General features: G+C 37.0%; 1 protein-coding gene across 1 annotated transcript in view; it reads right to left on the bottom strand.

Moving 5' to 3' along the window:
• The window catches only part of NDUFS4 (NADH:ubiquinone oxidoreductase subunit S4), a 374,588-nt gene that overhangs the window by 338,823 nt on the left and 22,419 nt on the right, over positions 1-13,346 (bottom strand). The window contains exon 2 of the mRNA XM_053701271.1: positions 9,766-9,844. Within this exon, the coding sequence (XP_053557246.1) occupies positions 9,766-9,844 (79 nt within the window). The remainder of the gene's footprint in view (positions 1-9,765; positions 9,845-13,346) is intronic.

Raw genomic sequence — 13,346 nt, 5'->3', positions numbered from 1 at the left:
TATTAGCAAGTCAGCAGCTCCTGTTAAAATGGAATTCTCATTAACATTTAAATAACTTAATTCAAAGTTAAACATTGCCTTGGTACAGTTATGTTTGGGTTCACAGGGTGAGTTTTATTTACAGCACATGAACCTGGAAGAAGAATGTAACATACATGTACATAAAAACAGTGCGTTTCAAGCACTATTATATGCATGTGTGTATTTGTGAAAACGCTCATCTTAAAGGACCACTCAATGCAGTAGAATTACATAATTCACAAGTACATAATAAAAAGACAATGTAATCGCACTTTTTTTCTGACAAATTTATTTTTCTCCAATTTTCCGGCCCCCTGTATTATGTGACTGACATCAGCCAATCACAGACTAGTATAAGTATACCCTGTGAGCTTGTGCACATGCTCTGTAGGATCTTGTTCCCTAGAAAGTGTGTACATAAAAAGACTGTGCAAAACCTGATAATGGAAGTAAATTGGAAAGGGCCTTAAAACCGACTTGAGTGTCCCTTTAAATAGTTCTAATTCTAGAGTGGAACCCAACCTACTTGCAACACAGTAGCAGGCCATGCGCCTCCTATATAATGAACGTCACCCGTAAAATATCCTTTGATGTCGTAAAATATTTAGGGACATAAAAAGGTGAAAATTAAACTTTTAAGATCCATATAAAGTAAGAAATTTTAAGATACTTTTCAATGTATTACTACTATGAAAACAACTGTTCTCTTGGTATCCTTTATTGAAAAGCAAACGTTGGTAGGCTCCGGAGCAGCATTGCACTACTGGGAGGTCGCTGGCGATTGGTGCCTACATACATATTTGTGTTCTTATCAGGGAATTTTGCCAGCGGAGTGGCATAATGAAGTAGCTGTGTAGAAGCTGTGTAACACTTTTCAATATTATAACACTCTGTATTATTTATAAATATTATTTAAAAGGCCATTATAGTTGAAAAATCTTAGACCATGTCACTTTAAGACTAGCGACCCCACAACCTCTATCTGTATAACCTCTAAAGGAGTTAAACACACTTTACAAGTACCGCTAAGGACCCGCAGAGCACTACTGGTCCCAAGAGGAAACTGCCACCTAGGTACTCCAACTAGCACTGCTGATTGGGTCAGTGGTAGTTTCCACTCAGGACCATCAGTGCTCTGTGGGCCCAAGAATTGCTTGATATGTATGTTTAATCCCTTTCTGGGAGTTAAACACACAGAGAAGCTGGGTCACTAGTCTTAAAATTACATGCCCTATTTTTTTAATTTCTAATATAATTGCCTTTTAAGCGATTCAATGCACAAATTCATTACATAATTTAACATGAACTGATTTAATGACAATGTGTCCAACAAACATTGAATGAAAATACGTAATATTAGGCCACATTAGCTTTATAATGGATTAAAATTTAGGGTGGTCAGTAAAATCAGCAACACCGGTGCATTAAAATTAGACTCTGGCACCCAAAACACCCATGGGTCCCCCCACTTGCCGCTGTCAGCCACACATAAAATTGAACCCGGAGGAGCTGGATCCTCTTTAAGATGTGCGGGTATTTTACTTCTGAATGACAGGTGGCTGGGCAGACTTGGGATGGGACTTGGTTAGGTAGGCAGAGAGCAGTCGAGACAGCCCAGCCATCCCAGGGCACATGATATGCAGTTCTGTAATCATCTGTGGAGGGAAGCTGAGAAACCTGTGTTTAGAGGGATGCAGGATCTGGAGAGTTAGAGATAGAGCCTATACCCTTACAACCCTTACAACCTGGCTTGGCCTTAGAAAGACTGCCATCTTCCCCTAGTTGCCTGGATCAGGCTCAGCACCAGGATACTTATGCTCCCGGAGGTAAGCTCTGGAGTTGGTGTTATCTCTGCATCACAGTTCCCTGTTCTATTTGCTGTAAGAGCGATTGAACCATGGCCAGGAGGTGCGTAGCCGGGATTAGTGTAAAAAGGTAACTGCTGACAGTGATGCTGGAGAGGAGGATCATGGGAAGGTAAATGTTGGCATATAGGTTTACAGTGTATGTGTGTGTGTGTAACTAACAAGGTGACTGTAGGGTATTTAAGTTATTTTTAGTTAGGAATTGTCCAGGTAGTGTCAATTCTGAAAACAATGCCATTGATATGTCATAGCCATTACCTTTACGTACAGAACCGGAAGGGACATAAAACCCATAGATTTTCTTTCACAATTGTAATTACGTTTCCAATTTCATCTAATTTATTTTGTACTCTTGGTATCCCCAAGAGAATACCCTAGGTGGGCTCAGGGCTACTCCTATAGTAAAGAATACCAAAGAAATGAAGCAAATGCTAATGAGAGAGATATTTAAAATTGTATACTGTCAGTATATACCAGGTTATAAATAACATTTATTTATATTATTCTTTAAAATAACCTCCAATAAAAATGTATATTACGAAACAATTGAAATTAAATATTTATTCCTAAAATCTTGGATTAGTTAAATTTATAAACACATTGAAATATATTAAGTAGAGACTAGCTTTGAATCAACTATTCACGCTTATTCCGCTCTAGGGTTTCATATCCCTCGAAGGATACAGACATGCAATCACTTCCAGTGCATTTCTTAAAATTCTTCTTACTATTTGGAATAAAAAAATAAATTTTAAAAAAAATTAAAAAGTTGTGTAATGTTGAAATTTCCTCATCCTAAGTAAGTGAGCAAAGAAATTAAAGTGAGCCTTATAAAAATAAAAAGCAAATAAAAATTAAATATATGACATCAAATGCAAGAAGCATGACAGGTGAAAGGGGGGGGGCTGGAGCTCTTAGCAGCAGAAGAGGAATAAGATATCATCAGCATAACTGAAATCTGGTGGGATGATACATGACTGGGCAGTTAACAAAGATTGGCTATACTTTGTTGAAAGGGAAATGAAACTCACAAATTTTAAAAACTTTTCCAATTTACTTCTATTATCAAATTTTCTTCGTTCCCATGATATTTTGTGTTGAAGAGATACCTAGGTAGGCATCTGAAGCACTAGATGGCAGGAAAAAGTTCTGCCATCTAGTGCTCTTGTAAATGGATAACATTTTGGCAAATGTGCTGCCATATAGTGCTCCAGAAATGGGCTGGCTCCTAAGTGTACACCCCTGCTTTTCAACAAAAGATACCAAGAGGATGAAAAAAAAATAGATTATATAAGTAAATTAGAAAGTTGTTTAAAGGGACAGTCAACACCGATGAAAACTTTATCCCATACCTTAGATCAACCAAAAAAAAAAAAAAAAAAGAGCCTGCACCACATCCCATCTTCAATAACACTAACGTTAGGTGGCTAATCTTCAATGAACATTTAGTTAACAGCGGCAGATATGGCCGCCAAACTCCTCCCCCTGTTACGTAGGAGGCTTCTTGTTTTAAATCTATACTCGTTCACAGGGACACCTTTCTATTTGTAATGCGCACGCTCGCTATTAGAAATAGAGCAGAGTCTCCGTGAACGCGGCTAAAGAATCTAGCTGAGGATTTGATTCTCATTGGCTGAAGACTTAGAGAAGAAGCCGCCTACATAACAGGGGGAGGAGTTTGGCGACCATATCTGCCGTTGTTAACTAAATGTTCATTGAAGATTAGCCACCTAACGTTAGTGTTATTGAAGATGGGATGCGGTACAGGCTCTTTTTTTTTTGGTTGATCTAAGGTATGGGATAACGTTTTCATGGGTGTTGACTGTCCCTTTAAAATTGCATGCTCTATCGGAATCATAAAAGAAAGAAATTGGGTTTCATATCCCTTTAAGTGGATGTGAATACCTGAAAATGTTAGTTCATGGATAAATAACTGGATAAGAGACAGGGCGCAGCTTATTGTAGTAAGTGGATCATACTCGGATTGGATAAAATTAATTAGTGGGTCCCCCAAGGAACGGTACTGAGCCCTGCTCTTTTTAAAATTTTTATAAATGACAACATCTATATTTTTGCAAATTACACAAAATGTGTGCAAGGTGATTAGGTCAGCGTAGGATGGAAATGATTTGCAAGGGGATTTACAAATATTGGAAATGGGCTGGACTCTTTTACTGTGATCTCATGAGATTTCACTGTAAACTTCCTTAAGCTGAATAGGGAAATAAGATGAGAGTGCACATAAGCTCGGCTCCTTCCGCTGTTCCGGGACAGACATACTAATTTGCTGCTTAGAAGTCCTTTACAATGGGATGTGGCTACTGAGAAACTTTTGAGGTAAAATATATTTCTGTTCAGGTGATATTTTCTAGTCAGCTTTTTACAGCTATACTGCATCACTTTCAAGTGTTTAAACATTTGGGTATTATGGCCCTTTAAGTAATCTAATGATGATGTGTAGATTGAAACGAGAAGGGAACCGAGGACAGAGCCTTGGGGTATCCCAACAGAAAGTGGTAACGGGGCAGAGGATGCTCCAGAAAAGGCTACACTATGGGCTAAATTTATCAAAGCTGAGGACACGCGCCCCTGTATGCCTCAGCTCACCTGTCGCGGGGTGAAAATTACCCGCAGGTAATCACCATTGCACACGCCCCCTGCCCGCGCACAGCCAATCATGCGCGGGCAGGAGTTGTCAATCTCCTTGGTTGGACTTGACCGCGGAGATTGTTGTTTTATCGGAGATTGAATTTCGCCACCTTAGAGGTGGCGAAGAGGTTAGGGAAGCGGTGGTCTGGTGACCGCTGCTTGTTAAATTACGGCGAGCAAGTTCTTGTGAGAACTTGCAGCCATAGGGCTTTAATAAATCGAGCCCTAAAGGTACAGTTAGATGGGAAGAGAACCACAAGAGAGCTGTGCTGCAAATGCCGAAGGATTGGAGGGTTTGGACCAAAAGATGGTGGTCGACATTATCAAAAGCTTTAGACAGATTAAGGAGGATAAGCAGAGAGAAGTGCTTAGATTAACTTCTAAGTCTTTCTAATTGTATTTTAATGTTGGTTTAATTGGTAGCAGTTTTTTTATTATTACAAACAATATATATATATATATATATATATATATATATATATATATATATATATATATATATATATATATATATATATATATATATATATGTATATATATATATATATATACATATATATATAAAAAAACTGTAGTAGGAAAAGCACTCACTGGACTTCAGACTTCAAATGTGACAACAAAATTTATTGCATGTGACGTTTCGGGAATTAACACGTCCCATCCTCTGAGGAAGGGACGTGTTAAGTCCCGAAATGTCAGATGCAATAAATTTTGTTGTCACATTTGAAGTCTGAAGTCCAGTGAGTGCTTTTCCTACTACAGTTTTTGAATTTTCTTTGAAAGCACCCTGGCAGTTGAACGGTTGGTGGGAGTGCATATGCCTATGAACTCTCTTTTTATATATATATATATATATATATATATATATATATATATATATATATATATATATATATATATATATATATATATCTCAAAAAAATTATGCACAAAAAGGTGTCACATTTATTGGATGACGTTTCAGATCAAAATTAGATCTTTCATCAGATCTCATTTTTGTGAAAAATATATATATATATATATATACACATATACATATATATATACATATATATATATATATATACACACACATATACATATACACATACACACACACACACACAAACATAATCTCACAAAAGTGAGTACACCCCTCACATTGTAATAATACAATACTGAAAAATGACACTTTGCTACAATGTAAAGTAGTGAGTGTACAGCCTGTATAACAGTGCTGTCCCCCAAAATAACTCAACACACAGCCATTAATGTCTAAACCGTTGCCAACAAAAGTGAGTACACCCCTAAGTAGAAATGTCCAAATTGAGCCCAATTAGCCATTTTCCTTCCCCGGTGTCATGTGACTCGTTAGTGTTACAAGGTCTCAGGTGTGACTGGGGAGCAGGTGTGTTAAATTTGGTGTTATCGCTTCCACACTTTCTCATACTGGTCACTGGAAGTTCAACATACATGGCAACTCATGGCAAAGAACTCTCTGAGGATCTGAAAAAAAGAATTGTTGCTCTACATAAAAATGGCCTAGGCTATAAGAAGATTGCCAACACACACTTTCTGCATTGAGATTATTTTTTGTAAACATTTTTCTGCAGGTCATTTTGAAATTAAATGAAATTTTAAATTAGGCAGTTACATTAAAGCAGCATCTCAATTGCAATTTGCTGATTAACTGAACTATAAAACTATTTTTAAAGTTATATCAAAGGGCTCAACAAACCCAGGAGCCAAGGGCTCCTAGAATTTTACCCCTGGCTCCTAACCTTTTGTGTTATTCTCAATATATCTATACATAAATACCACTGTCTGGCTCCTAAAAGTATCTCTGGCTCCTAAATATTCTTAATGGCATTTAAAGTTGAAACACATTTGTTGACGTTTGAAATGCATTGCAACCGTTGAAAACTGCTTTGCAAGTTAGCTGCAGAGAAAAAAAAAAAAAGAATTTAAGTTTTTAGAATGTCTCTTGAATAAATTGGTTTCCTTTGCTCTTGGTCTAACCACCTTAGTATAATGTAAAAATAAAATAAAAAAGTTGCATTTCTGAAAAGAACATTTTGCATTCAGAAGTCGAAGTTTGCAGCCTGGGAAAGGCTAGTGAACAGTGCAGAAAAACACATGACAATTCGTCATCAATGTGCTGCCCATTTTGCAAGGCTATTCTATATTTGACTGTTCACTTCAAGCAGCACTTCGCTCTAGCTGTACTGTGTTAAGGAAAACTTACACAGTCCAGCCAGAGCACAATGCTGTTTGAAGAGAAGCATGGAGCAGTGGCGCAAAGCCAAAGCACTAAAAGTCCCTGCGTGTCTCATTCTTTCTGCAGACATGCTGCATTTTCTGCAATAATATCTCAGATCTCAGCAGGTTCTGCCATGAGGTGTTAAGGTATAGGTTCTCTCGTTTGCAAAATGTGGGACATTAAATGCTAAATAAATACTATTAAGAATTTTATATTCAAAACACACATTTCTAGAATTAAAATATAGCACAATGCCTACTCACAAACAGTGTAGGATAAAATGAACAACTTTCACCTAAGAACACTGCAACATTCTTCTACGACATGCTACCGTTTTTCCAGTCCCCATTCCCCAATTTCTCCCAGTTATTTCACCATTTTCCTGATATCGGAAACTAGAACATATGGATGCCGACACGAACAGCAGTAAGTGATCATTATTAATAATATAATCACAACAGTTGCAAAGTAATGAATGGTGGAACTCCCCTCTTTAAACAAGAGGTATTAATGTGTATTTGTATAGGTTTAGAGGATGATACGGGGTTTCTTTAGAATTGCAAGAACCATAAGTTGACACAATAGCACTAATACTATTTGACATAGAAAAGATAACACAGCAGCTGTACAAAAAGAATACCAGGGGTCTCATGTCCCTTTACAGCAGGGTTTCCCAAACCCAGTCCTCAGGACCCTTACTCAGGCCAGATATTAATTATATCTTAAGTAGAGCACAGGTGAAATAATCAGCAGATGGGTGAGCTAATTGTTTCACCTGTGCTCTAGTTAAGATATAATGAATATCTGGCCTGAGTAAGGATCCTGAGGACTGGGTTTGGGAAATACTGCTTTACAGTGTTCTCCGCAGAAAATGTTGCCAGCCGGATGGCATTATGAAGTAGTCAGGAGGGGGAAGTGTAATACATTGCAATATAAAAATTTTGTTATTTATTGTTACTTAAACTATCCAAAGCACAGATCAATTGCTAAATGTAACACTAATTGATTTAATGATAATTTGTGCAACAAACATTGAGAACATTTAATGTTGGTTAATTTTAGCTTAACATTGGCTTAAATTTTAGCAGCATGGTGCACCCATTAAATAGACCCTGGGGAAAACACTGCTTATATTATGTGAGTCTTTGCATGCTCTTTGTGTGCTTTAGACAGGAAATAAGGTCTCTGAAAGACCTCCAAACTCTTATTAAAAGTCTTCACAGTGTTTGGCAGTGCAGGGTATCACCACAGTGATCACATTCTATTCCCTAATTTCAAGTTGGAGTTTTAATGCACCTCTAAGTAAAGGTGTGGAGGAGATATGGACACTGTAACAGACACCCTTCCCCTACATAAAACAATATTAATGTTATTTACATTAGTAAATGTAAGGGCTTATTCTCTTTCAAATGAGGGCTCAACTGTACCTCCAAGTCCCACAGGGACAGAGATAGCGCCTCCATTACATTTTTACGCAACATAAGCACAAATTATTTCCTAGTGCCCAATGAATTTGAAATTCCATAAGAGACCTCCACTACTTCCTCATTCTACAAGATGTGAGGTCACATGATGGTCACATGAGTGGAGAATGTATAAAAATGATGGCTAGGACAAAAAAAGTAATGATTTTCAGCACTATAGGAACATGCTCCTAAAAATTTTGTGTTATCTCCTAAACCAATAGCAAATTTTGGAAGTTTGAGAAAAAAAAGCGCAAAATATCAACATTTCTTAAAGGGGCATAATACTCATATGCTAAATCACTTGAAACTGATGCAGCATAACTGTAAAAAGCTGACAGGAAAATTTCACCTGAGCATCTCTATGTAAAAAAGAAGATATTTTACCTCACAATCTCCTCAGCTCAGCAGAGTAAGTTCTGTGTAAGAAGTTATACTCAGCTGCTCCCAGCTGCAGGTATAAAAAAAAAAAAAAATGAAGAAATGAACTGCAGCCAATCAGCATCAGCAGTGCTGAGGTCATGAACTCTTTTACTGTGATCTCATGAGATTTTATTGTAAACTTCCTTACACTGAATAGGGAAATAAGATGAGTGTGCACGTAAACTCGCTCCTTCCGCTGTCCCGGGACAGACATATTGATTTGCTGCTTAGAAGTCCTTTACAATGGGATGTGGCTACTGAGAAACTTTTGAGGTAAAATATCTTTCTTTTTTATATAGAGATGTTCAGGTGATATTTTCTAGTCAGTTTTTTACAGCTATATTGCATCACTTTCAAGTGTTTAAATATTTGGGTATTATGGCCCTTTAATGTGCTTGCAATACAAATATTTTACACAGTACTTTAATTGCAGACAAACACATCCTTATTACACGCAAACTGTAATTAGTTACAAGTCATTTGCAGAGCATACATAATGTATATTATAGACAACACAGAAGAATGCATAATGTACTGCCAGCCAGGAAAACAACAATACTGTGGGGTTTCAACAGTAGAACAATCATTACCTCTCAAAAATAAAATTTGACAAACAGAATACATAAAAAATGTGTTTTTTTTATCATCATATTTATTTTTGTGAATAAGATCATCTAATTGTCAGTATGCAACAAAATCTGTACCCTCTTTAAAAAAAATGTGTAGACCATCATTACAAACAAAATCTTCATTAGTATTAATTATATTTAACAATTTTAACTGATAGCTTAACCACAATGAATAATGAAAATAAGGAAACTATTTAAATCACACATGATGATTACCCAACAAAATCTAGAGGATAATGAAAAAAGAAAAAAAAAAAGACTATGCCAGCATTCTATAGTCGTACTGTTTAACACCAGTAATGACAAAAAAAACACATTCTTAAAAGTTGACTGTTTCTTGTCTAGTAAGTCATATTTGCATGGATTTCCTAGAAGAGCATGGAACACCACTCTGAATGGCTATTGTACTGCAAGTGCCCCTCGGGGTGAGACGTTAGCTACTCACAGAAGAAAAAAAAAAAAAAAAAGAGCCTTACCATTTTTTCATCCACTGTGATGAGTTGCGTGTCTTGAGATTGGTTCTGTGCCAGTCGCCATGTGGAAGTGCTCAGTGACCTGCGGTGCAAGACTTGAAGTTAAAAATGATTCATGCAATGAGAAAATAGATGCAGACAAATCTTACATAAACAAGTTACTTTAACAATATCCGTCTTGTAAAAAAAAAAAACTAGGAGAGAGAGATGAGGGCACAAAAATCCTTTTTCACCCCAATTAGTTCTGTCTGCTGAGTTTTTGGCAGACACCCATTTAGCAGTTCACAACAGGCTGCACTTTATGTCAGCCTACAGGCTCTCTGTCACAGAGGGACTGCCGGTAGCAAAGACTGTACTGCTCTATATGAATGTACAGTGGCGGGTTTGTCACGAACAGACAGGAATACAAAGCTCTAGCAACTTTTTAAAACTCTTGTCCAAAACTGATGGCATCAGAGAAATATATATGTGCTCAATTGTATTAAGCCGCATGGCTTGAGTCAAAGTTAGAAAAGATCTATTACTAGATTAAAGCTGTAGAGACATTTGTAAGAGAGTGGCATGTAACATGTATTTATTATAATGAGGAGCTTTTGTTTTTTATACTAAGAAAAATAAATCTATCATAGTGATTTACTTGCCGACCACAAATTGTCTTGTGGCTTATATTACAATGGGTATATGAGAAACACCAATTATGCAGTCTACAAAGTTTTTTTGAAGTTTAAGATACAGATTAACTAATGAACCAAATATCTGAAAAATGCTTCCTGGTTAATAAAAAGTTAAAGGGACATGAAACACCAACATTTTCTTTCATGATTCAGATACATAATACAGTTTTAAACAACTTTCCAATTTACTTCTATTATTTAATTTGCTTCCTTCTCTTATCCTTTGCTGACAGATTTATCTAGGAAAGCTCAGGAGCAGCAAAGAACCTAGATTCTAGCTGCTGATTGGTAGCTGCATATACAGTTGTGCTCATAAGTTTACATACCCTGGCAGAATTTATGATTTCTTGGCCATTTTTCAGAGAATATGAATTATAACACAAAAACTGTTCTTTCACTCATGGTTAGTGTTTGGCTGAAGCCATTTATTATCAATCAACTGTGTTTACTCTTTTTAAATCATAATGACAACAGAACCTACCCAAATGACCCTGATCAAAAGTTTACATACCCTGGTGATTTTGGCCTGATAACATGCACACAAGTTGACACAAAGGGGTTTGAATGGCTATTAAAAGTAACCATCCTCACCTGTGATCTGTTGTGAATGAGTTTCTGGACTCCTTGTCAAAGGATCTGCAGGAAAAGGTAGTTGAACTGTATAAAACAGGAAAGGGATATAAAAAGATATCCAAGGATTTGAGAATGCCAATCAGCCGTTTTCAAAGTCAAATCAAGAAGTGGAAAATAAGGGGTTCTGTTTAAACCAAACCACGGTCAGGTAGACCAACTAAAATTTCAGCCACAACTGCCAGGAAAATTGTTCGGGATGCAAAGAAAAACCCACAAATAACTTCAGGTGAAATACAGGACTCTCTGAAAACATGTGGTTTGGATGTTTCAAGATGCACATTAAGGAGGCACTTGAAGAAAGATGATGAACAAAAAAGAAAACATGGTAAGTGCTCCGGATCCTTATATTCAGCCCAGTGCTTTAAAAAACTCCTCCGTCTGCTATACACGCTAACCCAAGATCACAGGCAGCGGTCCTTGCCGGAACAGCACGTAATCCTCAAGCTGTATTAGTCTCACAGTGAAAAAAAAGCACACAGAAAGGTTCCTCTTTAACTGCTACATTTGGAGAGGAGTCAACAAGGCCTACATGTTGAATACCCTGAAACTGCAAAATTAGCCTTCACCATTATGATAGTTACAAAAGTGAAGAGCAACTTTGGTATCTGACTCAATGTCTTCAATGGAGTGCAAACGTTCCAAAAATCTTTTCTTTAGTGGACGCGTCGTTTGACCAACATACTATTATATTACAAAGTTTACACGTTAAAATATGTCTATTTTTTAAGACATATGGCTTTTTTCATGTTTACACCCAGAGAGGATTGAGCCCTCTTTACTATGGTATTCTGACTTGAAGAAAGATGGGCTGCATGGTCGAGTCGCCAGAAGAAAGCCATTACTATGTAAATGCCACAAAGTATCCTGCTTACAAACAGCACAGAGACAAGCCTAAACCTTCTGGCACAAAGTCATTTGGAGTGATGAGACCAAAATTGAGCTTTTTGGCCACAACCATAAACGCTACATTTGGAGAGCAGTCAACAAGGCCTATGATGAAAGGTACACCATTCCTACTGTAAAACACAGAGGTGGATCACTGATGTTTTGGGGGATGTGTGAGCTAGGAAATTTGGTCAGAATTGATGGCAAGATGAATGCAGTATGTTATCAAACAATACTGGAGGAAAATTTGCATTCATCAGCCCGGAAGCTGCGCATGGGACGTACTTGGACATTCCAACATGACAATGATCCTAAACACAAGGCCAAGTTGACCTGTCATTGGATACAGCAGAATAAAGTGAAGGTTCTGGAGTTGCCATCTCAGTCTCCTGACCTCAATATCATTGAGCCACTCTAGAGAGATCTCAAACGTGCAGTTCATGCAAGACAGCCTAAGAATTTACAGGAACTGGAGGCTTTTGCCATGAAGAATGGGCAGCTTTACCATCTGAGAAGATAAAGAGCCTCATCCACAAATACCACAAAAGACTTTAAGCTGTCGTTGATGTTACAGGGGGCAATACACGGTATTAAGAACTGGGATATGTAAACTTTTTATTAGGGTCATTTGTGTAGTTTTTGTTGTCATTATGATTTAAAAAGAGTAAACACAGTTGATTGATAATAAATGGCTTCAGCCAAACACTAACCATGAGTGAGATAAAAGATTTTGTGTTATCATTCATATTCTCTGAAAAAAATGGCCAAGAAATCATAAATTCTGCCAGGGTATATAAACTTATGAGCACAACTGTATATACCAATTGTCATTGGCTCACCCATGTGTTCAACTAGTAGTGAATTGCTGCTCCTTCAACAAATGATACCAAGACAATGAAACAAATTGGATAATAGAAGTAAATTAGAAAGTTGTTTAAAATTGTATTTTCTATCTGAATCATGAAAGAAATGTTTTCGGTTTCATGTCCCTTTAGCGGTGTATTGTGCATTAGTTTTTATTTTATTTTTTTAAAATTCAGCTGAAAAGTAAATGAGTCTCTATTCACACACAAAGATAAAACAAACAAGAAGAATGACAAGTCCGGCACCGCAATTCAATTGTTAAAGGGACAGTCAATTTGAATTGAAAACTTGCAGTTCCTATAAACCACGTACCCCCTAAAAAAGGATCAAAATCTTCAGTTCTATATATTTACCTGCAAAAGTCCTGTTTAGCTGGTCTCCCCCCCCCCCCTTCATCCTTCCACTGTTTTTTTTTTTTAAAGGAACATGAAACCCAAAATTATTCTTCCATGAATCAGATAGAGCATACAATTTTAAACAACTTTCCAGTTTACTTCTATTATCAAATGTGTTTCATTCTCTTGGTAT

Source organism: Bombina bombina, chromosome 2, assembly GCF_027579735.1.
Source record: "Bombina bombina isolate aBomBom1 chromosome 2, aBomBom1.pri, whole genome shotgun sequence".
In the NCBI taxonomy this organism is placed as follows: Eukaryota; Metazoa; Chordata; class Amphibia; order Anura; family Bombinatoridae; genus Bombina; species Bombina bombina.
The sequence above is the reverse complement of the archived record's forward strand: the minus strand, read 5'-3'. Positions and strand labels throughout refer to the sequence as shown.